Source organism: Phoenix dactylifera, chromosome 2 (assembly GCF_051530095.1).
Source record: "Phoenix dactylifera cultivar Ajwa chromosome 2, Ajwa_hap1_PhDact_Kaust_v1.1, whole genome shotgun sequence".
Classification (NCBI taxonomy): Eukaryota; Viridiplantae; Streptophyta; class Magnoliopsida; order Arecales; family Arecaceae; genus Phoenix; species Phoenix dactylifera.
The window spans coordinates 5,930,309-5,956,812 of NC_143191.1; the positions used below are offsets into that span (position 1 = coordinate 5,930,309).

General features: G+C 36.5%; 1 protein-coding gene across 16 annotated transcripts; it reads right to left on the bottom strand.

Moving 5' to 3' along the window:
- Positions 1-533: 533 nt before the first annotated feature.
- Positions 534-25,243, bottom strand: LOC103704355 (uncharacterized). Of its 16 annotated transcripts, XR_015975025.1 has the most exons (6): positions 25,074-25,213; positions 23,241-24,928; positions 14,784-14,902; positions 14,399-14,499; positions 2,842-2,974; positions 2,072-2,355 (listed from the first exon to the last, which is right to left on the bottom strand). XR_015975025.1 is itself a non-coding variant. In XM_088715101.2 (2 exons), the coding sequence occupies exon 2, from the start codon at positions 24,568-24,570 to the stop codon at positions 23,254-23,256; it is 1,317 nt and encodes a 438-aa protein (XP_088571227.1). In that variant the 5' UTR covers positions 24,571-24,810; positions 25,074-25,217; the 3' UTR covers positions 23,008-23,253. The 16 variants fall into 16 exon arrangements, 1 of the variants encoding a protein (XP_088571227.1); XR_015975018.1 differs by lacking the exon at positions 2,072-2,355 and adding an exon at positions 534-907 and having other exon boundaries at positions 2,842-2,996; positions 14,399-14,902; positions 23,241-24,810; positions 25,074-25,243; XR_015975024.1 differs by lacking the exons at positions 2,072-2,355; positions 14,399-14,499 and adding an exon at positions 534-907 and having other exon boundaries at positions 25,074-25,237.
- Between the last annotated feature and the right edge of the window lie 1,261 nt (positions 25,244-26,504).

Sequence of the window (26,504 nt, forward strand, 5' to 3'; positions counted from 1 at the left end):
AATCAAACTCAAAACCTTTATAAAAGGTCATGACCACAAGACAAGCCTAGTTCACAATCTTCCATTATTGAACTCTGCTCGTTTCATGACCCAAGGTGTAGCCTTTATATGGCATTCTTGTTTTTGTCCTCTTACCAACTTTCTAAAAAATCTATTTTACTGTCAAAATAACTTGGTTAGAATTTTCTACACTAAGGGACTGGCGGGTATAGGGTATAAGGCAAGGACTAGCCCTTTTTAATCTTAAAAATTAAGTTAAATTTACTGTTTCTGAAATGTAGATGGTTGGGCTCTAAGATAAAATGGGTCCAATAAACTAAGTTTACAAATAATCCTAATTACAGAATGGTGTATATCCAAGAGTCCACCACATCCCACACATTCTGCAGACGCTTCTCACAGAACAGGGGTTTAGCATAATAGGAAGTATAATAGGAGGTCAAAGCTAGGGCTCGCACCTTTTGGAATCAAACCCCCACCCCTTGCCTGAAGAGGATGCTACCTGAGAAAATTCCCTAATTAAAACATGTATGAAAACTTTAAATACTGAGATAATTTGTTATTTAATGCTTTCGCATCCGCAGGTACCCAACTTCTGTTACATTGTGCAAAACAATGGATCCACGTTATAATGCACAGCCACTCCATTGACACGCATCTGAAAAAGATGTTCATGTCGATGGGTTCAATATATATCATCATGATAAATTCCAATTGTAACTCTTGACCCGGCTACAGCCTTGTAGTGGTTTATCAACAATTGGTCAAGTACTTAGCAAAGCCAAATCAATCTTCGAAATCAAGACCTCTATTCCAGATGCTGGGCTCCTTCCCTTGCAGCAGTTTCTGATGCTGGTTCAAATAACAGCCAGCAGCTTGCCATCAGAAATGAGCAGCATAATGTGTCCTTGCATAAATCAAGACAGGTTCTATTAAAATCATCCGAAGGTTTTCTAAACTATGACTGCTATCATCAGTATGTTCCTTGTTAGATCTGTACAGTTCATATGGCAATTTTAAGCTATTAATTTGTACAATTCTCTACTTTAGTTTGTCTTGATGCCTTCAGTGATAGTTGGAGAAACAATCGAACAGAGAGTATTGTTTCAGATCATCTAATATTATGGATTATTACAGTTGAATATTTAGTTTAATGATTTGTACTTGAAGTCAAATCCGTTGGATTTCTGCTGTGAAATTATTTGCAGTCAGTTTGTAGCACAAAAATCATGTAATTCCCTGAGATTATTTATAATTTGGTATGAAAGTGACTGTGGCCATATCAAAATATACTATTATTTTCTTATTGTTATGGAACAACAGAAATTCCAAAATTACCTATGAATTTTTGTACTGATTTTTAATAAATTAATTGCATATAAAAACCTCTCTTTGGTATACCTGCATATCAAAATCTCTCTTACCCTGGAAGTAGAAATTCCCCAATAGAACGTAAGTTGACTTTCATCAATCATAATGAAATATTTAGTGTTTTTTTTTTATTTTTTTTCCCTCAAGCTTCTAGCAACTAAGCCTCCTGTGCTCCTGATGGTAGCAAGGAACAGTACACCTCGCTAAAATCTCCGAAGGACCAAATGTGAGAAGGAACGAGAAGAAACATATGATAAATATATCACCATGACTAGAAAAAAGTTAATTAGAGGTCTTATTTCAGAACTTATGAGATAAAGATCCCAAGTACAATGCAATTAACGATGGGGGTTCACATGCAGAATGCCCTAGCTTTAACACATTATCTATAAGTAAAAAAGTTAGTCTTTTTAATTCTAATTTACTCATTAACTGCTCTTTGCAGGTGAATATAATACATCAATTGACTCTTAACTAGTTATTTTGGAAATTGTGTTGCATATTTCTTTAATTACACTTTATTGTATAAATAACACATTCGCCATGCAATTGTGACATGTAGCACAAAATTTCAATATACTCGCTCTCATAGAGAAACTATTTTTTTTGGTAAAACTTCCTATGGTTTAGTCATCTCAATATCTAAAACAATGAAAATAAAAAATGAAAAGTTATAGCAATCAAAAGTTACTGGGGTGCATTTATTAATTTATAAAATTTGGAATAAAATCCAGAATAATATAGAATAACAACAATCCATCAAATGTTCAGTTGCATGTACATTACACGTGCCAGAGTATTTTTAAAATATACAAAAAATTATTATGCTTGCCATCAACTGCTTAGATAGAGGCAATGTTTGGATCGACCAATTTATTGAGATTGTCTTGATACCTAGTTCTCAACCAATTCACTTCAAGCATCAATGCACGGCTCGCCGAAACAAGGGGACCCTATCTTTTGATCTTCATGTTTTGGGTTGCTCTAACTCACAAGAGAGTATAAATAAGCCCACTAATAAATTAAAATTATAAACATCCTTTGCTAATACATGTGAATTAGCGTACGAAGAAGTGTAGAGAATGAAGATTTTAGACCTCAAAACCTAAAAATTTATCCTCTTTTTTGTGAGAAAAAGGAGATTCTCTCTCTTCTCAGAAAATTCTAGTTTGGTTAGCTATATACGTAGATAATAGTAGCACTCTCAATTTTAAAGAGACACGAGAAATCATAAACACTCTATTAATACGTGTTAAGTGGAGTAATTTAAAAAATGTAAGAAAGATCTATGAGATCTTGAAGCCAGAAATCTTTCTCCTCGCTTTTTTGGGAGAAAAAAAAGGAGATTTTCTCTCCTCAGGAAAAGTCCAGTTTGCTTAGTTAGATACATAGATTGCTATTTTTGTTCATGGTCCCCCAAAATAGCACCTGTTCTCTAAATTTACTAACTGTGCAGGATGACAAGCTTACCTTGGCTCGCAGTTTTTGGCAGTGACTAAATTTTCAACTTCAGAGCCCTCTCCAATCTTCCGTAGTGTGTGGAACCCAAAAGATCATTAATAACAGCACCAAGAGAAAATGGAACAAGTCTCATTGGACGAACCTGGAAAAGATGAGGAAAAAACCTAAAGAGAAGGGAAAAAAGAAAGAAAGAAAGAAAGTTCTTTATTAAATGCCGCAGGCTTGGGATGAAGGCAATTTTTCATGAGAACTTGCGAACATAGGAAATTCATACAAGTCAAATAAAACAAAACAGGCCATACCAAGAACCTGAAACAGAGAAGACAGGACTACCAAGGAAACATCACAAAAAGATCAAATAACATAGCTGTAAATTTGTTTATCTTCTGCAGCTAATTAGCATAAAGAAGTGAATGTTCTTATAAAGTTTCAGTCGTACAAAAAAAAGACAAAGGGCCTCTGTGTAGTCTCCAAATGAGAAATTTGCTATAACTCAAAACTCCAAAAGGAAAATATGGAAGTTGATGAACTTAAATAGCTATTACAACATATACTACCGGAAGAAACAAAGGCCTGAGAATGTTTTTCTTGAAAAATCAAAAACAAAACTAGCCTTATGATTGGTAAGGTAATGTCATCCTTACCTAATTCACTAAATCAGGAGTGAACCTTGAACTGATCTGATGCAAAGTAATAATTGTAAATACATAATTAGTTGCTAATACTATTTTAGGAGTCAAAATAGAGTTTTGAGGGTGCTCTAATGGTCCAGTATTAACTACATAATGCTCCAGTTCGGGGGGTGATCCAATATTACAGGTGTTCTGAAATTGGCCATAGATCTAATGAGTGTCCTAAGAGATTGACTGAAGTTCAGGTTAACCTTGCAGAAGAACAAAGGGAGCCATCAGAAAATTTTGTTTTAGAGAGGGAAAATCAGAATGGATGAGGCTGCCAATGGTGAAGAAGGAACTGAAGGTGACACATTGGGTGAAATTCTTGTCCGAAGACCTATGATTGCACCACTAGCAAAGAATAAAGAAGATTGGCTTTACAAAAACATCTTTCAGACTCGCCGCACAACCAGAGGAAAGCCTTGTAACATGATCATTGATAGTGAAAGTAATGAAAATATGGTTGCACAAGAGATGGTAGACAAAGTGAAGCTTAAAACAGTGAAGCACCTGCAGCCTTACCGCATTCTTTGGTTCAAGAAAGGGAATGAAGCCATTGTATCTTCAAAATGCCTTGTGAATTTCTCAATTGGCACTTTTTTAAAGAATCAGTTCAGTGTGATGTGGTTCTAATGGATGCTTGTCGCATTTTGCTTAGCCGACCTTGGCAATATGATCGGAATTTATCCATGCTGGAGTAAAGAATACATATACTCCTTGCCTAGGGAGGAAGAAGTCTGTTATGAAACCAATGAAGGATAAAATTTTTACTAGAAAAAAGGGGGAGTCACCTACACTTCTGAACTTGACTTCGTCAGAGAGTAAAAAGAGCAGAATTGTGTATGAGCTGGTTGCAAAAGAAGAAATTTATCCCCATGCATTACCAGAAAGTATAAGGGAGTTAGTAGATAAATTCAAGGAGGTCATGCCCCAAGAACTACTCATGGATTACCTCCGATCTATGAAATACAGCACCACAAACGGTATGTGATTCAAGAGGGTCACCAAATTTGATATAGACCACTTTGGCCACTATGAGTATTCAAGAGGAACACTAGATTCGATGTGGACCACTTTGGCCCCTACGGAGATCCAGAAAGATCACCAGACTCGATGTGGATTACTTGGCCCCTACGGATACCAAAGAGATCACCAAATCCGATGTGAAACACTTTGGCCACTATGAGCAGGGCTGAAAAGGGCCTAAGAGCGAGATCAAACACATCAAGAAGCTAAGTCGGAGGCCATAACTTAGCCGTACAATGCCCGATTGAGATGATTTTTTTTTTTGAAATTGGATAGTTTTTCGAAATCTACAACTTTGGGCCGATCTCCTAGATGGTTGAATCACACTGAAATTCCATCATTTAAGCTCCAAAACGGCCTGATCAAACCAAAAATTTTCTTTTTGGGTAAGGCTTTCACCGGGAGTAACTCTCTATCCAAAAAAACAGGCGGAACAACAAAAGGCAGAGTTGATGTAGAAGTCGAGATCTACCTCCTCAAGAATTTTAGCTTTTTTAGAATATTTCTAAATTTTAGTTTTTTTAAGAATATTTGTATACCTAGTCCTATGTGAATTAGGAAAAAAATCCAACCCAAATTGTTGAGGGGGGATCTCATTAGTATTATAAATAGGGACTATGTACCTCAGTTTTTTGCAATTCTTCAATCTCCTTCTAGTTTTCTTTTGAGAGATTTGAGTTAAGCGGGTTGAAAAAAATTCTCCTTTTCCAATCGGATCAAGTTAGTATCAGAGCCATGCTCTTATCAGGTGGAATTCCAACTTGATCTAATCAGATTAAGTTAGTATCAGAGCTTCAGTCCTCTACATGTATAGAAGCCTCAATGCGTGGTCCAGATATGCATGCAGTACGAGCAGTCAGGAGAGAAGCTATCTATGCTTGAAGTATATTGAACAACAAAGGCGAGTATGGCTGCTAGTTTTACCTCGATGGATGATGAGATGATGGAATGTCTTACAATTAAAGAAGATAGCCAACTCACCGAGATCGTATCTCGATTGGCGATCCCTTCAACACAAGCACCAACTCTATCTCCGAGCAAAATCAAGTGGTTCAACCGCGAGACAGCAAAGTAGGTGCTTTCCCATCTTTAGTTCTGATATAGCAGGAGCTAAATCCTCTAAACAAGAAAAACTCTAATCCAAGAGGATCACCAAACTTGATATGGACCACTTTGACTACTACGAGTATTCAGGAGGACACCAGACTCAATGTGGACTACTTTGGCCACTATGAATATCTAGGAGAATCACCAGACCCGATGTGAATTACTTAGCCACTACGAATATCCAAGAGGATCACCAAACCTGATGTGAATTACTTAGGCCCTGTTTGGGGGAGCTTTTGGAGGGCCAGAAAGCACCAAAAGTACTTTTAGATGAAAAACTGTGTTTGGTAAATTTTTCAAAAAGCTGTTTCAGCTTTTGCGGAAAGCTGAAAACAGCTTTTGGGAGAAAGCTCCATTTTGGAGCTTTTAGGAGGAAGCTGTTTCAGCTTTTTCGGAAAGCTGTATTTTTGACAAAAATGTACATATTAAAATAACATAATTACATAGTTTATCCCTATATAAACCTAAAAATCTGCTGGAGCCAAGAACCCAAGCCGTCAGACTCCCTTCCGTAAGAAAAGGTATTTTTCTTTTCAATTTTTGTATGCATCTCTTGAACCATATTTTAGAAGAAAAAAATTTTATTTCTTTTCCATACCTTTCAAAATCAATCTATTGTTTTTTTTTAATCATCAACCTCGCGGCCTACGCTGAAGTCCTCCTCGAGCGTGGACCACGAAGGAGAGCTCCTGAACCGCGAAAAATTATTTTATGAGAAATTATTATGAAAAATTATTTTATACTAATAATTATAATATTTTATACCTTTATTTTTGTATTATACTATAAATATAATATCATATTATATTATATCATAATACATTAATATGTTATTTTAAATAATTTAATATTATGTTATATTATGGAAAATTAATTTATACTAATAATTATAATATTTTATACCTTTATTTTTGTATTATACTATAAATATAATATCATATCATATTATATCATAATACATTAATATGTTATGTTAAATAATTTAATATTATGTTATATTATGGAAAATTAATTTATACTAATAATTATAATATTTTATACCTTTATTATTGTATTATACTATAAATATTATATTATATTACATTACATTATAATACATTAATATGTTATTTTAAATAATTTAATATTATGTTATATTATGGAAAATTAATTTATAATAATAATTATAATATTTTATACTTTTATTATTGTATTATACTATAAATATAATATATATTACATTATATCATAATACATTAAAATGTTATGTTAAATAATTTAATATTATGTTATATTACCAAATATTAATTTACTCTAATAATTATATTACTATTATGCTATATTAACATAATATTATTTTATATTACAATAATATTATACTATATCGTATATTTATGTATTAATTTATGTTATGTTTTATTATGTTCTGTTGTATAATACTATGCAATGTCCTTTATGGTAATTTTGTCATATAAAAGTACTTTCTCAGTTTATTTACCAAACACAAAACAAAGTACCACAGCACTTTACGAATGTAGTTACCAAACAGCAAACAGCTTTTTATAACAGCTCTACTTCAGACAGCTCTACTTCCAACAGCTCTACTGCCAACAGCTCCCCCAAACAGGGCCTTAGGCACATTAGAAAGCCGATTTGCAGGCCAAACTTTCAGAGGCCATATTTGGTCATACGATACCCAATTGAGATGACACCTAGTACTAAATTGGAGTTTATATTGCATTCAAATCATGAAGCCCTACATTTTCTTGAAGACATGCAAAATGGACGGCATTCTTGCAAGAGCACACAATTATGATGCACTACAAGACTGATTCACAAAATAAAGTGGCTGATGCTATGAGTACAAGGGCCCATTTACTAAAGACCATGTCTCCTAGTGTTGTCGAGTTGTAAGTGATCAAAGAACAATACAAGGAAGACCTTTACTTTGGGGACATACTTGAGAAAATCCAAGCTAAAGACAGTACTATACTAGCTGAATTTGTCATTAGTGATGGCCATTTGTAAAGGTACTAACCTTTGCCTACCTGATAGTTCTCTGAGGGACTTTTAGATAAGCTGCATGGGGGAGACCAAGGAGGGCATTTTGGCAAAGATAAAACACTGTAGATGGTGGCAGCACGAAATTTTTGGCCTTCATTAAGGAGATGTCTATAGGTATGTTAATCAGTGTTGTACTGTAGATGGTGGCAGCATAAAACAGGTATTTGCACTCATCTCCCAGTCCTTACAACTCCTTGGACTGAAGTTAGCATGGAAATGTGCGTTGGGTTTACCATGGACAGCACAAGGTATGGATTTGGTGATTTTGTTGTTGACCAGTTCTCTAAAATAGCAAATTTCATTCCATACAAGAAAACTTTGGATGCAACCTGCATGGCAATTTTTTTCTTCAGGGAGGTAGTTAGACTTCATGGTGTACCTGAGTATTACATCTGATAGAGATACTAAGTTTTTTTCTCCATTCTAGATGACATTGTGGAAGTTATTGGCTACTAAATTATAGTACAGCAGTGCAGATCACAAATGGCCAAACTGAATTCTTATAGCAGTTCTGTGAACAGGTCTACAGGGATGAGTTCCTTTGAGATAGTGTATAGTCGACTTCCAAATCAAGTTGTTGATCTTATGACATACTAAACCAGCAAAATATAAGTGATGATACTCTTGCCTCTGCAGAAAATTTAAAGGAGATTCAAGAAGAGGTCCATTAAAAGTTTGGAGATGAATCAAAAGCGTAAGGAAGCTTATCACCGACAATAGAAGGTTTGAAGAGTACCAAGTTTGGGACTACGTCATGGTGTTTCTTCGAATGGAAAGGCTTCCTGTTGGTAGTAATCATAATTGAAAAGCAAAAAGATAGGTCCATGCCAAATTCTATGCAAGTTTAGAGAAAATGCCTATGAGGTGGAGCTTTCTCATGGTTTACACATATCTCCTATATTCAATATTTCAAATCTTCATGCCTACATTCTATGCAAGTTTAGAGAAAATGCCTATGAGGTGGAGCTTTCTCATGGTTTAAACATATCTCCTATATTTCAAGTTTAGAGAAAATGCCTATGAGGTGGAGCTTTCTCATGGTTTACACATATCTCCTATATTCAATATTTGGGAACTGAATCATAGTAGCGCAAGCTGTGAAAAATAAGAACACATATGTAGCAAGATAATGAAGGTTAAAAGTGTTTTACAAGTGTGAGAACTCAAGACTAGAGATTGTTTACCTAAGGACTCATGGGTAGATGAAGATGATTTCATGAAGATTGATGCTGACAAGTGCTAAGATATGAAAATGGCAAATCACTCTAACCGGGGGAAAATGATGCAAAATAATAATTGTTAGATACAAAAATAGTTGCTAATACTATTATAGGTGTCAAAATAGACTTTTGAGGGTAATCATTTGTCCTTGCCCCCGGGTAGTTTCATCATATTTTAATTTTCCAGTTCTGATCAGGTCTTTAGGACTGGTTTTAGGTCATTTTGGTCTCGTTGTCCTATTTGTAATAGTAGTTATGTTGTTTTTGTTGGTTGGATGGGAGAGGGGGGGTTGGAAAAGGGATGTGAGGTGTTAGGTGGGGCTAAGTGGAAAGTTGGGCTTTTTAGGAAAGAAGCTTCTCCAAGAAGCCTCTAGCTTTAAAGGGGAGCTTGAAGGGTCTTTAAGGCGACTTTTGGTTGTTTTTCTCCAGAGCTATAGCCCTCCCAGCTAGGGTTTCGAGCACCGGAAGCAAGGGTTTTAAGAAATCAACCAGTGGCATCTTCCAATCCCTCTATCACGGCATCACAAGCAATGGGCTTACATCCTTCCAGGGAGCGTTTGGTAACCCCAACAGGATCACCACAGTGATCTAAGATCCCCGGTGATCCAAATGCTGAGGTGATTTGATCCCTAGTGATCTAAGATCAATTTGTTTGGTAGGCCATGATCCAGTGATTAAAAATCTCCGGGTATCCATGAGTAACTTGTTTGGTATGGTACGGAGATCCCAGATCACCGACCACATAATACCACAAATACCCCTGATATATCTTAGATGAATTTTTTACGTGTTTTTAATTCATATGAATCAAAAATATAAGTCAATATGTTAATTCCTATAATAGCTCCATAATTTTATCACATATTCTACTTTTAGTAGCCCTTATCACAAAAAAATCCTACCACATTCTCGTTCTATCAACAATACTCTTCATGATGTCAAGTTTGAATAGATTAAAATTATAGTTAAATTGTTGCAACATCCAATATGTTCTTATTATTTTATTAAGACTACCATGACTCAACCCAATTATAGTTAAAAGCCCTCTCTCTTCCTCTCTTTATTCTCCCAACTTCTTCTCCTTCTCTTTTCCTCTTTTCTCCTCTCTTTTCCTCTCTTTCCCTTAATTCTCTCAGACTTCTTCTCATCCCTTTCTTCTTCTCAACCCTCCCCCTCCCTCTTATCTCCTCACACGAAGCCAAGAAGGAGAGGTCTTCCGCACGAGAGGGGTCGGGCCACAGCCGACGGCGCCCTCGGCCGTGCTTGCGGCCAACGCCCGCGGCGGCCAAGCCAAGGCCGGCGGCTCCTGCGACGTCCGCGGCTGCTCCCCACAACGCCGGCAACGGCCGCACACAGGTGAGTCCTCAACCCCTTCTTCCCCTTTTTCTTCTTCTTTCTTTCTTTCTTTCTTTCTTCTTTTAATTTACCTATCCTCCCGAGTGGATCGAGAGGAGGAAGGGCAGGAAAAATGGAAACAAGGTGGTCGGGAGGCTTACCTCTTTTGGGGATGAACTGCGACGGCCCTGCTCTAACGCCTCCGTTTCAACGCCTCCGTTGCCGATTCAAAGAATTCCCTCGGAGGAAGAAAAGCGCGGTGATAGGATGATGCACAAGTAACCCAAATGACTCGCAGCGGAAAAAAAGGATTGTTTTTTTTCGTGGAGTCTCCCACAGCTATAAAAGATAGTTTGGTCAACATATTTTAATCTAAGATCACTACACTCTAGTGATGGATGCCCGTCCTCAAGGACGGGTTTCCCATCACTGGACTGAACGGTGATTTGAAAAGTGGAAGTGATCCGATATCACCGCCATGTGGGATTACTAAGATGTAACCAAACATGGTGATTTTATCACCGTCATCCAGATCACCCTCGATCCTGGAGTTATCACCGCATACCAAACGCCCCCCACCCTCCCACCCCCAATGTTCTATGTTTTTTTTCTGAGTTGTGAACTTCAGATTTTAGGCATCTCGTTTGATCTGAATGAATACATGTTAATGATCATAAATGTTTTACTTTAAACCAAGGTCCACAATCTCGGTATCAGGTACCATATCGGTACCTTATCAGTTCGATATAGTACAGTATGCTTCTGTACCAAAATAGCTCTCTAGCCATTTTTTCTAATTTTTATCTCGATACATCTTGATACAGGTCGGTACGCTTCAATATGGGCTGGTACGCACCTTGGTACGCCTTCATACAGGGTGGTATGTCTCGGTACGAGGCGGTATAGGGCTTATACCAATTCGAAGTTAAGTTTCATATAGGTTTCCTCCAAATACGATATGGTACGTCCCGTACCGAGCAATAGAGGGCAGTACAGTAGACCATGCTTTGAACAAATAACTTCTTAGTTCGTCCACAATTACTACCTAATTACGAATTCAACCACCAAACATTTTATTATGCATGATTAATTTTCAACAGCTCCTCCCCTAGGCACAAGGGACATCTCCAAGTTCCTCCAAGCTATAACGTCTGTCACAATTTATATGTACCATGTCCAAAATGGTTATAAATGCAAAACTCAATTTCTTTCTCATAGAATCTGCAGTCTTCTCAACCAATGCTTGTTTGCAAAGTACATGACTGAGTATTCAACATAAAAAAACAAGCAACTAACAATGATCTACAGTTCGAGCAATTGTTGAGAAATATGTGCAGCAATTGTTAAGAAATATATGTGCACATGCAGTGGACTCAGTCCACGAGTAGAAGCCATAGAGCAGTTGTGTCATGTAAAGAAATATGTGCAAGTTGTAAAACATATGATCATACATATATATGGATAAATAGCAGATGGTAAAAACAGACAGAAGATTCAACAGATAACAAACTATAAAACATGGACATAAAAGTATTTCTCAAAGCTGATCCTGACATATTGGTGTCAGCTTTATTAATTCTCCTTTGCCAATCATTCCTATTAAAGCATGTAAAGACAACATATGAAGTATGAAATGCATAGAGCTGCTATATCAAATGTTTCCCTACTTCCACCACCCAAGTGTTTGCAGTGAAAAGAAGAAACAAAGTATAGCCATAAATGCAAGAGAAAAATTGGCAAAAATGGTACTATTACATTAAAGGAAAACAAGCTATCAAATTATTCATTGTGAGAGAAAAGAAAGTCATGAATATAGTTTTCTTATTAGATAGATTTAAACTAGACACTAAAGTTTCTTAGTGACCCATCAGTTGTAATCTTTACATATTATCTGTAATTTATTTTTGAGAAAATTACAGCGGCATTCCTTCAACTTTTCGCGATTTGCACTTACACTCCAAAACTTCTAATTTTTTTTCAATTAGACCCCAATACTTAGTTTTTCATTGCAATGCAGCCCAGCCATAAATTCGAGCTCTAACACCGTTAGTAGTATGTATGAAATGACTAAATTATCCTGGGGGAGATCCCATATCCCAATTTATCAAATGATTCCCAAACTCATAGACATCCTTTAGGAATAAAGTTCATAGAAGACAAGACATGGCCATGTTTCCTCTTTCGAAGCTGCGATGTCGCCTCCTCCACTGCCGGCGACTGGGACATTGAAACCCTCTTCACCGTGTCCCTCCTCTTCTTCATTGTTGTCTCCCTCTCCCAGTCCCCAACCCTTTCCCTCTTCACTTGGGACGTCTCTCTCCCTCCTCGCCCCCTTTGCCCCGCCTTCTGCCACCAATGGTGACCCTTGCGTTAGACACAGCCCCCTCCTCCCCGACCTTCCCGCCGCCCCCATTGGCCCCTTCAACACCGTCGAGCCTCGAAAGAGGACACATTTTAGAACTATGGGGTTTTGGGAATTTCGCTCTCTCTTATCTACCATGAGGAACCTCTTCCTCTCTGAGTCCTGCAAAGAAACTAAGCTTCATACTTTCAATCCTCAATCATGGCTCCAAGTTGAAAGAGGGAAGCTTTCGAAGTTGTCTTTCATTCTCCTATAAGATTTTGTTATCTCTTTCGTTTCCTTTTACTCTAATTTGATTCTCTCATCTTCTTTTTTCATTCCTCTAGATAAAGAAAAGATCTATTTTGTTCCAAACTCATGTGCCATTTGGGGTAATGCAAAGTTTTCTTTTCCTGCTTGAAAGATCCCTTTTTTTTTCTCCTCCAACTTGGATTGTAGTAAGGATAGAAGGAAAGATGAAGGGTGGGTAATGGAAAGTTTTTTTCCCTTAAAAAATCTCCTTTCTAATTAGTCTCAAATGTTTTACACTTCTTGTTTCCCTTCTTGTTCATCATTATGTATCGGTGTTACATGGAAGTTGAGATCAAAATGGCAACTCCTTTTTTGGACAATGGTGGTGAGACAAAGTTTTCGTATAAGAAGTGATGGCAGTGGAAATGTAGGTACGTTGAAGTGGCTTATGTTGTAACTTCCTATATATTGTCATATTAGAAACTAGAACAAATTAATTGTACCAAAACAACAACATGCTTTCTAAAACAACGAAAGCCTTTCTTCCTCTTATTTATGCCTTCATCTTCTTCCTTGGCTTCATTCTGTTCCATGCCTTCATTGCCATCTGCTGCTTGAGATTTGTCAATATTAGGTTCCACTCTCTCCTCCCCTCTCTATCTTCATCGCACTCAACCAAGCTGGCAAAACACAACCAGTAGAAAGAGGAACAAGGAGGGAAGGGTATTGGGGTCTAATTCACAACATTAGAAGTTTTGGTGAGTAAGCACAAATCATGAAAAGTTGAAGGGATGTCACCATAATTTTTCCAAAAACTAACCCTTCTCCTAATCCAAGAGGAAAGGGTATTTAGGGAATATAGTGTCTGAAGTTGTCACATGACAATCACATGCTCACATATCCTAATGAAGATGGAAAGATGGGGTACATTGCAACCAAGTAATATGTTTTGAGGTCTAGTTGGAAAAAAAAAAAGAAGCTTTGGGGTGTAAGTGCAAAACATGGAAAGTTGAAGGGGTGTCACTATAATTTTTCCTTTATTTTTTTATAATAATCATTATATTCATTATCTATTCTTTGCAGGTGCATAGAACACATACAACACATTTACTTATGGCAGAATAGCAATTTTGGAAATTATGCTGAACATTATCTTAATTATACCTTATTGTAGAAAGAATATATTTCACATGCATTCGCTTAGTTCCCTGCATAATGCAAAGACTTGGCTAAGTATATTCAACTGACTAATTTCTTTCAAGAAAGGATTTTTCTTCAATAAATTAGATTTTTCGGTTAATTATCTCAAAGGGAAAAAAGGAAAAGAAAAGTTATATAAGCAAAAGAAGGATTGCATTTATTAACTTGGATAATAAAGAATAAAAATCTAGAATTATATAGATCATAGCTATCCATCAAATGTTAAATCTCACATTCATTGCACATGCCAGAACTAATATTTCAGAAAAAAAATCAGAAAGTATTTTATTATGATGGCCATAAATTGCGCTTCTAAAGAAGTAATGATTTGATAAACAATTTACTGAATGAAATCATTCTCTTGATACCATAGTTCTCAACTAGTCCCATGCATTTACGCATGCAATCACCAAATAAGTGGATCGTCTCTTTCAAGCTTCATGTTTCATGTCTTTTTTCCTGGTGCTTCCTGTTTTGTATCAGAAAGGAAGAGGAGAAAGATAGCCTTGTCGATTTTAAGAACGAATACTTGTTAGACCTTCTAAAAACCCAAAAATTTTCCCCTCTCTCTTTTTTTTCTGAGAAAAAGGATCCTATCTCTATCCCCCCTCCCACAAAAAATCAAAAAGAAAAGAAAAAGTTAAGTTTGCTTAGTTTCAATGTAGATTATTCTGATTTTTCTTTCATGTCCTCTGCGCACAAGACTAAAAACCACATCTCTAACTTTACTAACTCCACAGTATGGAAGCTTACCTTGGCTGGCAGAAGTTTAATTTTAGAGCCCTCTACGTTCTTCTGTAAACCAGGGAACTTAAAAAGATCTTTAATAGCACGAACAGAAAATGGGACATGTATTGCCTCTTTGGATAAACCTGTGAAAGTCAAAAAAAAGAAAAGGAACGAAAGAAAAAAGAGAGAAGTTTGTTAAATGTCAGTTACTGGAGATGAGGGGGATATTTGATAAGATCTTAGAAACCATAGGAAGCTTATTTAAGATAAATGAAACACAGAAAAGCAATCAAACTAAGAAACTGAGATATGAAATAATTGACCTGATATGCATGCCCATGAACAAACATAATAAAAGAGAGCGATACCAGACAAGGAAAAAAATCAAATCACAAAAACTCTAAACTTGTTTTCCCTCCATATATTATTAGCGAAAAAAGAGTGCTTAGAAGGCTTCAATTATACAACAAGGATAAGCTACTCCACCTATATATATAGCTGCAATTAGCCAAGCCAAGTAGCAGGCTACTCAGACTTGCCTTGCTATATGAAAGAGCTAATCGAGCCCTAGTGGCTCAATCCGAGTCTCTAACTAGAAGCCTCTTGTCATATGAGATACTATGGAGACAAAATTTTACAAGTATTTTAAGCCTAGATATTCAAATCATAAGCTACTCCTATAGTGGATACATATCGGAAATCAATACTTGTCAGATTCTTCTCAAATATGTTATCCTATTTTTCAGGTTTTATTAAAAAAAATGCTATGGATAGTCACACGAAAATCGAGATATTTCCCTACTACCTCAAAGAATGGGGGGAGGGCATTTTCTTTCCTGTTTTATGTTAGCCTTTTCATGTTAGTCTGAAAAAAAAGGGGACATCGCAATGCACGAAGGTCTTGCCACTACAGGGTCAAGCGAGGGTCAAATATATGCAGCCTAAACCCCGTGTACAGAAAGACTGCTTCCGTGTATCGAACCCGTGACACCTAGGTCAAAATGGTGCAACCTTATTGTTGCGCCAAGGCCAGCCCTCATTTTATTATCTATAATGTTAATATTTAAATATGAAGTATGGATTGGGCTCCATGGATTTTAATAATGCCTAAATGATGAGATTGTATAACTCAATGCTATTGTATAAAGCATGCACTACGCCATTTTGAAAGCATAATATGCTTTCTAGATGCTTTTTTACGCACACAGATATGTATATGCATATATATTTGTGTATGTTTGCATATATGAATGTATAAAATACATATACATTCATTGACACATCATAGCCATATCATATCCTACTCTTTCAAGACTTGCCATATTGACTTATCCATATCATGTCATAGATGGTATCTCGTACCAATATTCGTGCTTCATAGCTATTCAACCCTTCCCCGCCCAATTTCCTTTATAGTGGAGCTTAAGGGAAGATGTTCAAGCTTTGCTTGTATGAGATCTGAGCAAGCTTGAACAAGCTTCTTACTGAGCCAAGCCAAGCTCCTTCATATTTTCACAAGCCTTTAGCTTTGAGGCTCAGCTTATTTATATCTGAGCAATAGATTTTGTTTTCAGCTTATTTCCTATCTAAGCAAATCCAAAGAGCTTTTAGCAACCCAATCCCGAGCTGTTCATGAACATCTTGGCTCATTTGCAGTCCTAATTAAATAGTCTCCAAAGAAGAATAACGCTATAACTCAAACCTCCAAATAAACAAATACTACTGGAAGAAATAAAGGCTCGACAAAATGTATTACTTGTCGAAAAAATCAATGATAAGACTAAATAAGTAATTGGTACTATCATTATTACCTATTCACTAAATCTGGAGGGATTCATTTTTGTTACCATGAGATGTATTGGTTGCTGTAGATCATTTGATTTGAATAAAATTCATATCAAATTGACACAAATCAAACGAATTTGCAATATGCTTCAGTTCGTACAAAATTTTTAGCAAATCAGAATTTCTTAATGAAGACTTAATTAAATAATTTCTAGAAACAGTGAATTACCCTATGTAGCTTCTTGTAACCAATTTTGTCTTGATAAATCTAAACCATTTTTTGTCAAAAAATATTTCATAAATGAGACATCATTACCAGTTATATTCCCAACAATACATGATCCTAGTAGGGGCAAACTAGGGACAAACCTAACCTTTGGCTTTTTTTATGTACACAAAGTGGCTGCCCCAAGACTCGAACCCGTGCCATTGCACTTGTCGGTCCAAGCCTTTACCACTGCACCAAGCAAAGGCTCCTAAAAAATACTTCATTAATCAACAATAAAAAATGATGTTCTAAGACTAAACATAAATGTTCCTACTGTAGGTGAACCCAGTTCACTAAGGAAGAGCAAATTGAGAATTATGAATCCAAACTGGATATGGGCGAGCCAGTGAATCAGGTATCTAAGAGAACACTAATTGATAGCCATAAATGTGGACACATGCTCATCATATGATATTACAAATGAGGTTGTTAGTTTACTTAGCTTTGATAAGACAGTACAGACACTGATTCTTTGATTTTCAGAATTGTTTTGCCCCTCTTCAAAACTTGTCTTACACAGATCTAACTGACAGATCATAAAACCATAAAGTGTGGCTCATTCAAACATAAACCCAAGCCCACACAAAAAAGAAAAGGAAAGGGCAAAAATCAAAAGCTGCATATAATGAGGCCAAAAAAATTGTTAATGAGCACAAATGTATTACTTCCCACAAATAACACTATCTTTCTTCCCTTGTCGATAGTAACTATCTGATTAGGAATTATCAAACAAGAAATAAATTAGTAATGCACATTAATTTTCAAAGGTACCTGGACTAAGCACAAGGGGCACCTCTGTCTTTGTTAGGTCCTCGAAGGACTAGATAGAAAAATCCTGTGTTATTTGGACACTCGTGTCCAGCTCCTACAATCCTAATGGGTACATATCGAATCAGATGCACGTCAAAGACTTGCAGACATTAAATTTTTTCCATTGCAGTTTTTGTAAATTGGTTGAGAGATAGATCCTTCCAATAATGAGTTCAACCCACTATAACAGTGTTAAAAGTGAGCTTTTATTCTTTTTCCAGATTGATCAAGAATGTAGATATTAAAATAACTTTGTGAAAGAACATTTTCCTAGAATCCTTGAGCTTATTAAGCTTAACTAAGAAACATTTACATTTGAAGGCCTCAACAACTAATTCTTATAATGTTTTCTTTGGTACGATATTTAAACATATATTTATTATTTTTTTCTACTTTTTTCCAGGCTCCCCCCCCCCCCTCTCTCTCTCTCTCTTACCAAGTCAAACACTTAAACACGTCTCCATATCCAATTCTGAGGTCCATGCTCTAGCTAAAACCTCCCTAGCTATTAACCTTCAAGCTAATACTGCCTATTGCAATTCATATCTACCCTGACCAAAATGGTTATAAAACCCTGAAGCTTGATCTCTAACCCCCAAAATCAGCAACCCTCCAAATAAATTGTTGTTTATGGACTATATGACCAGATTATTGAAAGAAATTAATGACACCAGCATTAGAATCAAGGTTAAGGCAACCGAAACATGGCAAGCCACAGTTCAAACAAATAAGGAAAACTCCACATGCACGATTATGAGCAAGTTTTAAAATTTTGACTGAAGCCAGGACCAGCCCTAATCCTTTGGGTTTCGGTCGGTTTAGCCGTTTCAACCAAAATGACCTTTTTATTTGGGGGGTTGGGTGCACACGGGCGGGCAGGCGACCCACAGGGGGGGTGCGCGGTGGGTGGGGCGTGGAAGATGCGTTAACAAGCAGATAGATTTAATGCATTTTAACTTCATCATATAATCAGTCACACATTTATTTACAGCTACAATGATTTAAACAAGGTTTATTTTCATCTAAACTTCATTAATAGAAAGTAAGATGTAATCTTAATGTGAATTTTTAAGTTATAAAGTAGCCAATATCTCAACGCTATTAGAATTAAATATGGTGACGAGAAATCTCATTTTATCCTCGTCTCCACCAATAATCATAAACATGCTGCAATCACAATGATTTGCATGGCCCACCCTGCAACAGTAAATGGTACTAAACAGGTATATTTAGTTAATAATATATAGTTATATAGTTGTTAATTTATGCTTGATTAAGTGATGTTTGGTATTCTGCCAAATAGGTTAGTACATTCATTTAATACATTTAGTACATTAAACTTTAATATAGTTCAAATTCAACCAAAAATTACTGAAACTACATAAGTTATTAGCATAGATAAAATAAGGTGTAATAGCAAAATGATGTGATGTAACACACCTTGATTTTTTTCTTTTTTTAATTTTGTCTGTTTTCTCACTAAAACTATGAAACTCGGAACAAAGGTGTGAGAACCGAAACCCTACGTAAGGGAATGAAACCAAAAATAAGTTTTAACCTTGATCATGAGGCCTAAGTCTACGAGTAGAAGACACGCTGAGGTCATGTCATGTAATAGAATTATGTACGAATTCTAAAAATATACCATCCATATACATATATACACATGAATATACAGATGAAAAAAGGAGACAGATGATTCATTACATAACAAGCTATAAGCCATGAACATAACAAGACCATCAAACCTGATAATGAATCAGCTTTACTAATTCTCCTTTGCCAATTATTCCCTTTAAAGCATGGAAAAGCCAACATACAAAATAAGTATAAAATGCATAGTCACCATACCAAATTTTTTTTTCCTGCCTCCACCATCCATGTGTTTTCAATGAAAAAGACAAACCAACAAAAGCATACATGTAGTGAAAGAGAAATTGAAAAATTGGTACTACTACGGTGAAGACAACAAGGTATGGAGTTCAAAGGTGAGCTAAAATAGTACATAAGGTGCACAGTCACCACTAAAAACGAGCCACGAGCACCATAAACATGGCCCATTAGCAAAAGCACTATGTCAATGTTTAAGCAAATTTACAAGAGAACAAACATAGTGCCAAGAGAAGCTACATGAAGCACTTTTGGTAAGCAAAAAGCAGCACATGAAAATTAGAGTACAAGTCTTAGGAGTGACCTAATCTCTCTTGATGAAGCCTTGAGCAGATAGCAAAATGATAAGGTGACACTGATCGGCAAACCCAGCAGAAAAAAAAAACTGGTTGAGGAGACAATTTATTTTTTTGAGGAAACTGGAAAAAATGAGAAGACTGACAATTTAGAGCAAAGTGTGAATTGGCTGACAAATTGAACTAGCAGTTAGCAGGTTTACTGACAAAGTCAATTAGTGTCAACGTATAAAAAAATAATGTGATATTGTAGGTTAAAAGAATAAGTGGCCGAGGCACAAGAGACACCACAGACAGCAATAAAAGAAGCTAAGTTTGTTATTAATCAAACACTGATTGTGACTGGGGAGAGAAACAAGTGTCAAGATTTGAGAGATTGACGTGCGCAAAGTGAACGTAACAAGAAAGTAAGCTGCAAAAATGTCACGATAATGGTGACAGATAATTGATGTGGAACGTTATAAACTTAGTGCCTTCTGACAAACATGCGAAGTAAGGTTTGTCCAAAAGAAAGTCGTCATGTATGAGATAAGAATAACAATGCATTTCAAGAGTGGAAAGATAAAACAAAATAAGAGGGCCAATCTGATGTCTCAATGATGGAAAAGATAAAAGACAGCACCAACAAGATATAAAGTAGCATCATGTGAGACCAAATCTAAGCAAAGAATTGATGCAGAATAAATGTGTTATAATAATTTAGAAATTCAACATAATCTATGTCAAAGCAGGGATTAATCAGAAGCTATTATGACATACCCGAGGAATCAACTGATGTAGCACATCATATTTGAGGACCTATGCAGGCATGTGTTTAGTTCCACATTGGTTGTACGCTGGATAGATCTTAGGTACTTATACAAGATAAAACCCAAATAATACTTCCCAGCTAACCTTTTAAGGTAAAGTCTGGGGTTATTACGAATAGTATTCGAACAGACCCGACCCATAACTTATGTGGACTAAAGGACACTAAAGCACGGGCCCTTTTTGGAGTTGACCGCAGGCCGATCGCAATGTTTGCGATCAAATTTGATTGGATTTTGATCCTTAGCCTGGTGACGATGCCAAAACTTAAATACGGGTTGGGAGGGGAAGAGAGAGTTTGAGAGAACCCATGCAAACATAGGTTTGGTCTAACATTGGCAATGCACTAGGTAGATCTTGAGTACTTGTACAAGGCCAAAGAAGCCAAACATTACCTTATGGCTAGCCCTTTTAGGTGAGGTCCTAGGTTATTACATCATATCTTTTTTATTAAGGGAAGGCAAGGTAAGGAGAACATAAACCAACCAAACGTGCGAAATTAAATCTTTGCATAGAAAAGGATGCAATAGCTATTTGGATGCAAGACAACAAATGAGACATAGGATTGATATGCCAATTTAGGTGACTAAATTATAAAGTAGACCAAAGAAGGTTGGACTAACAACAAGGAGGCATAGGATATCAAATCTAGCAAAAGATGTAAAACTCACGGCGCAAGATATAGTACCCACAATAAACTAAAGCTATAAGCCTAGAACAACAATGAGCAAAGGAAAAGGAGCCATCCAAAAATAAGGAAATATAACTTGTGAATGCTAGAGAAATACAACTCTGTTTATTACAAATTTTTAAGAGATATAGACAAGTCAAAAAGATGTAGTAAAATTCCAAGAGCCAAAGAAGGGGTCCTAAAACAAGAATTAGATGAGAATCCCAAGTATCAAATGCTTAATGGGGCAAACATAGGAAAGGAAAAAAAAATAAATAAATAAATCAACTCTTTAGATAGGTGGTAAAGGTCAATGATAAATTATTACAAACACAAAAATGTTGAATAAGTTGCACACAAGATCAGGAAGATAAAAAAGATGAAATAATTGGTTGGGCTGAGGAGGGGGCGCAGTTGGAAGGAAAGAAGAAGAAACTGACGAAATTGGTGGGACATAACCAAGAGATAGTCAAAAATAAGCCTACTTATGCAATTTCGAAAAGCTTGACTGAGTTCAAAATCAAAATTGACAGCTACCTTTAAGTGGAGAGAACCATTGGTACACTTACCAAAGGTCCTATTATCTAGAAGAAAAAAAGAAGATTATTTTCGGGGGAGGCATAAAAGTTCAACAGTTTATCGAAGTCAGATGATGCTAAAATGAAATCAATGTACTATTTCTAATGGGAAGAGAGTAAAGTTTTGAAGTTTGCATTTCACTACTTTCAAAGACATGACATCAGATCTAAATCTTAATTCACCAACAATTTTTTTTTGTTTGCCAAGCAGTGGTGCTAATAGACATTGGTTCAGAAAGCATTAGGTGGAATTAGCATGCATACAATGATAGGGAGGGTAACAACACAGAAATTCACTGGTGAAGATAATGAATAGCTCGAATGGATCTGTAACAGCACATCTCACTAGTTTTCACAAAAATCATGGGCCAGCAACCCAAAGCCTTATACCATTAAGCATGAGAACAAGTATCATGGGCAAAATGCATAGGAACAATTAGAAATATGTTGCTTTATATCTCATATATGTACATTAAAAAAAATATACATTGAATACTGAGAATATATGAGCTATAGAATTTACACTAGAATAGGCTGTCAAACTCTCTCTCTAAAAGTCAAACTACAGTAGGCATTCATAACATCTTTCCTAACTTTGAAATGATAACTAAAACTCATAAAAATGACAATCTGGTTCCTTTTTAAATTATTATTGATTCAATAGCAATTTATTCAGATTCATTAGAAATGGCACTAGTTGAACAGCTATCGAGACATAAATCTTTTAGTAGATAGCACAGACAGCTCTAAAAGATAAAACTAAGGACAATGGTCGAATTACTCTAAAACAATTTTGTAGCCACCTGTGAGGAAAAGATAAATAAAATGTATCATACTTCTTCAGCCAACTTATAAATGAAATCAAAGAAATCGGGCTTATACGATAATGTTTAGCGAAGATATGTAACCAACCACACTTATATGGATAGATCACATACACACCCAAAAAAAAGTATAAGGAGCATTACAAAAGTGACACTGTTTACAAGCTGACCACTTATACAATAAATAGATCTCACTAATTAGCAAGACGTAACAATTAGCAGCACAACCGATAAAGCAGAACAGACATAGAGGACAAGATATATGATTCAAACAAATCAAAGAGATAATTCAGTTTCTCATGCAAAAAAAAAAAAGGCAATGATACTAAACAGTAAAGGTTCAAATTAAAATTTGTCTATGGAAAGGGAAAGGAAGGGTCTGATATCACCAAGAGTTTGAGGTTCAACAGGTGAACCTCTCAACAGGTGGTGAGTGATATCACATAGTCTTCTATGAACAGTCAATTCACATGTCACCTTCAAACAAAAGTTTCATCTTAAAAACCTTGACATCAGAAAGTTGAGAATCTGCCCTTCTCTCTCAAAATTGTACCTTGAAATTGCATTCAGTAAAGCTCCAGCTCTAACTCCTTGCGCTTCAGTTCAAATGCCAGGCGTTCATTCTCAAGTTTCATCCTTTCATTTTGCATTCTCATCCTATCCAATTCACTGTCCTTCTTCCGACAAAAATGCTTCCATTTGAATCGCCGCCTCTCTATCTCCAACATCTCTGCTTGAATCTGCAGCCTTTGTTCTTCCAGCTGAATTGCACGTGACCTAATCAACTGCTTCTGTGCCCAAGAAGCGCTAGATTCAGGGAATGCTTGGTTCACATCAAAAGAAGAGCTTTGAGAATAAGGTCTTCTAGGATTAATTTGAGGGCCCAAAGAGTTTGTAAAACTCAAATCTTCACGCTCCAGCCCTTGCTTCATCCTCTTTGAAAAGGATGAACCTCCAGTATCTCTAAACAGTGTGTCATTGTCCTCAACATCATCTTCCCTATCATCACTATCGTCTTGATCATCTTCATCGAAATCATCTCGTGCAGCCCTTTTTGTGTCATGATCATCACTAATTTTCAGAAGCAACTGCACAGAGCGCTGAACTTCAGGATCAGCAGGTAGATGTAAGCGATTCTTGTTATGGTACGAGCACATCTCTTCATAATAAAGATGCTTCGAGCTTAAGATCTTCCTCACATCATTCTTTGCCTTTTCAGAAATGTAAGGCATATAGTCTAATAGTGCAGGATTCTCCACAACCTTGCAAGATGTGCCTCTGCCAAGAATTTCTGTAAGCCTCTTGTACCTTTTATTCAGATCATTAAACTTGTCTTCACACTGTTGGGGTGATACATAGCAATTTTTCTCAGCCATGACTTTGGACACCAACTTCCACTTTCCTTTTTTCTGTAACATGGTGAGTTTTCTCTTTGCACTAATGTCAAGTTCACTAGTATCTTCATTTAAGTAAGAAATCACAGTTATGAGAAGCTTAACCATTCTGTCCGTCCACTTCACCCTCTGCCACGGAGCAGCCTTCTTCTCTCTGACACTTTCATTGGGAAGATCAGCTCCGTCCTCAGTGTCATCATCCTCACTTGTCGTGTTTTTGCCATAGTCAACCTTATTGTAGTCCATCATCTGAAGCATAGGCTGCTGTTCGCACTCACTCATCTGACCAACCGACTGGCAGAAAATATTGTTCATTGGTTGATGAACCATTGGACCCTGATGTTGGGACTGGTTTGGATGTTGCTGCTGATGGTGAAAGCATCCATGTGGGTTCTGTTGCTGCTGCATCGCCATTGAAACTTGGAGATCAAATGCACCATAAGGAGAAGACCCCGGGATCATGTTTCCTGCTGACATATTCCCTTCCATCACGAGATAGCACACAGATCGTCAAATCAAAGTTACACGGCTCTCTCAAAATTTTTGCTTGGAATTTGGAATGGATTTCCCGGATCTAAAGTACAGCTAATGAGATTTCAACTCTTTTAATCAGATTGTTCACAAAACCAACTAAGTTTGCAACTTTCTGAATCCCTGTCGGATTTATGCAACAGAAAAAGCTCCTCCTCGAAGCAGATCAATGAAAAACCCCGAAATACGCGTTAAAGCCTACAAGTCCAAAAGATTTTCAGATCAACAACAAAAGAGCACCGAAATCCCAAATCCAAGTTACATCAGGGAAATAATCAATCTAGCATCACAAAATCATCTCCATTTGCCTCATAATCTGAAAAAGAAAATAGCATTTCCACGATATTTCTTTCGATTTCTCCAAAGACACGACGACAGATGCTCAAAAAAGAAAAAGCACCCCAAGATTGAAATCAAAGAGTAAAATCGAGAAGACAAACAGCGTTCCATCGATGACTTACTATGGATCAGACCACCGACATCGCCAGAGAAATCGAAGCGCTCGGGACGAGATCCATTTCAGGAGCTAGGGTTTTTCTCAGGGTTTTGGACTCGCTCCGGTGGCAGAGGAGGTTGGGGTGGGGGGACGCCGAGGGACTGAAGGCATTGGAAAATGGAAATAGACAACGTTATGAGCGTGTGCCGCACACGGAATTTGGGGGCCGGGGTTGACGTCAGCAGGGCCCACAGGAAGGCTAGAGAAACGGATGGGAACATGGGAGCCAGAGGACCGGTGCATCTTCTTTTGCTAAATCAGATTTTCTAAACCAATATAACTTAAATATATATATATATATATTACTAAAAAAATAAAATATCTAATAATTTAAAAATATATATTTAATACAGTTGTCCATAAAATAGATTCGGTATGATAAGCTACATATGTTAACATTCAGTCTGCAATACTGTTAGCTTCTCTATAAACATGTGTTATTTCATAATGTTGTAGGCTTATCTAAATATGGATATTAATATCTGAAAATAATGAGTTAGGTAGCCACTTAATAACTATCAAGGAGTCTGTGAAAAGGCTTCCAAATTTTTGTTGCATACGACACATCTTTCCATGTAGCACATAATTCTACCACTATAGTATCAAATAATCTAATATTGCCGGCTTCAACAAACGTAACAATTACACTTCTAATGACAATACTTGATCTACCAGTATCACCTTCATTTAAAATGCAGACATCAAAATTAACTTTGAGAAAATTAGAGGATGGTAGCTTCCAAATGAAGTAGATCATATGTGGCATTGTAGAATATGCAAAATAAGAGCTACAGTTTTCCTCAGGTATCAAGGATTCCTCCGAGGTAGTTGCATTAGTGTATGCATAGGCCTAGCTGGATGCTCTTATGAGAATCATTCTGGGACTCCGAGCACTAATTTAGAAAATGCGATCATTTTTGATCAACCAAATATGATGAACAATATAAAATATCAATATAGCCTCTGTACTTCGGTTACCTCTAACGGATCTCCTTTTAATTATCTAGAGAAAGAAATCAAGAGAAAGAGTTGGAATAATCGCTACATCATAAATACAAGCATGTCTCTAGATTCAAATTGCCAACCTACATTGTGAAATAATATGAGAGGTTGATTCCTATATGTTCGGGCATAAGTCATGATGATTGGGATACGGAGACCGTGTTGGTGTAAAATATCTCGGCATGGAAGTAGATTGTATGCTATTTTTTATATAAACAGAACAACCTTGTGATAAACCCCAATTCTCCATATCCAACCAAAGTTTCTAGTTGATGGGGCTTCCAGCTTAAAAAATTTGCGACAATTTGCAACTCTAATTGACAACCCAAATGAAGGGCTACATCCCAACCTATCTACACTATCTCCACTAGTATAGGAATAGTAATAATTTTAT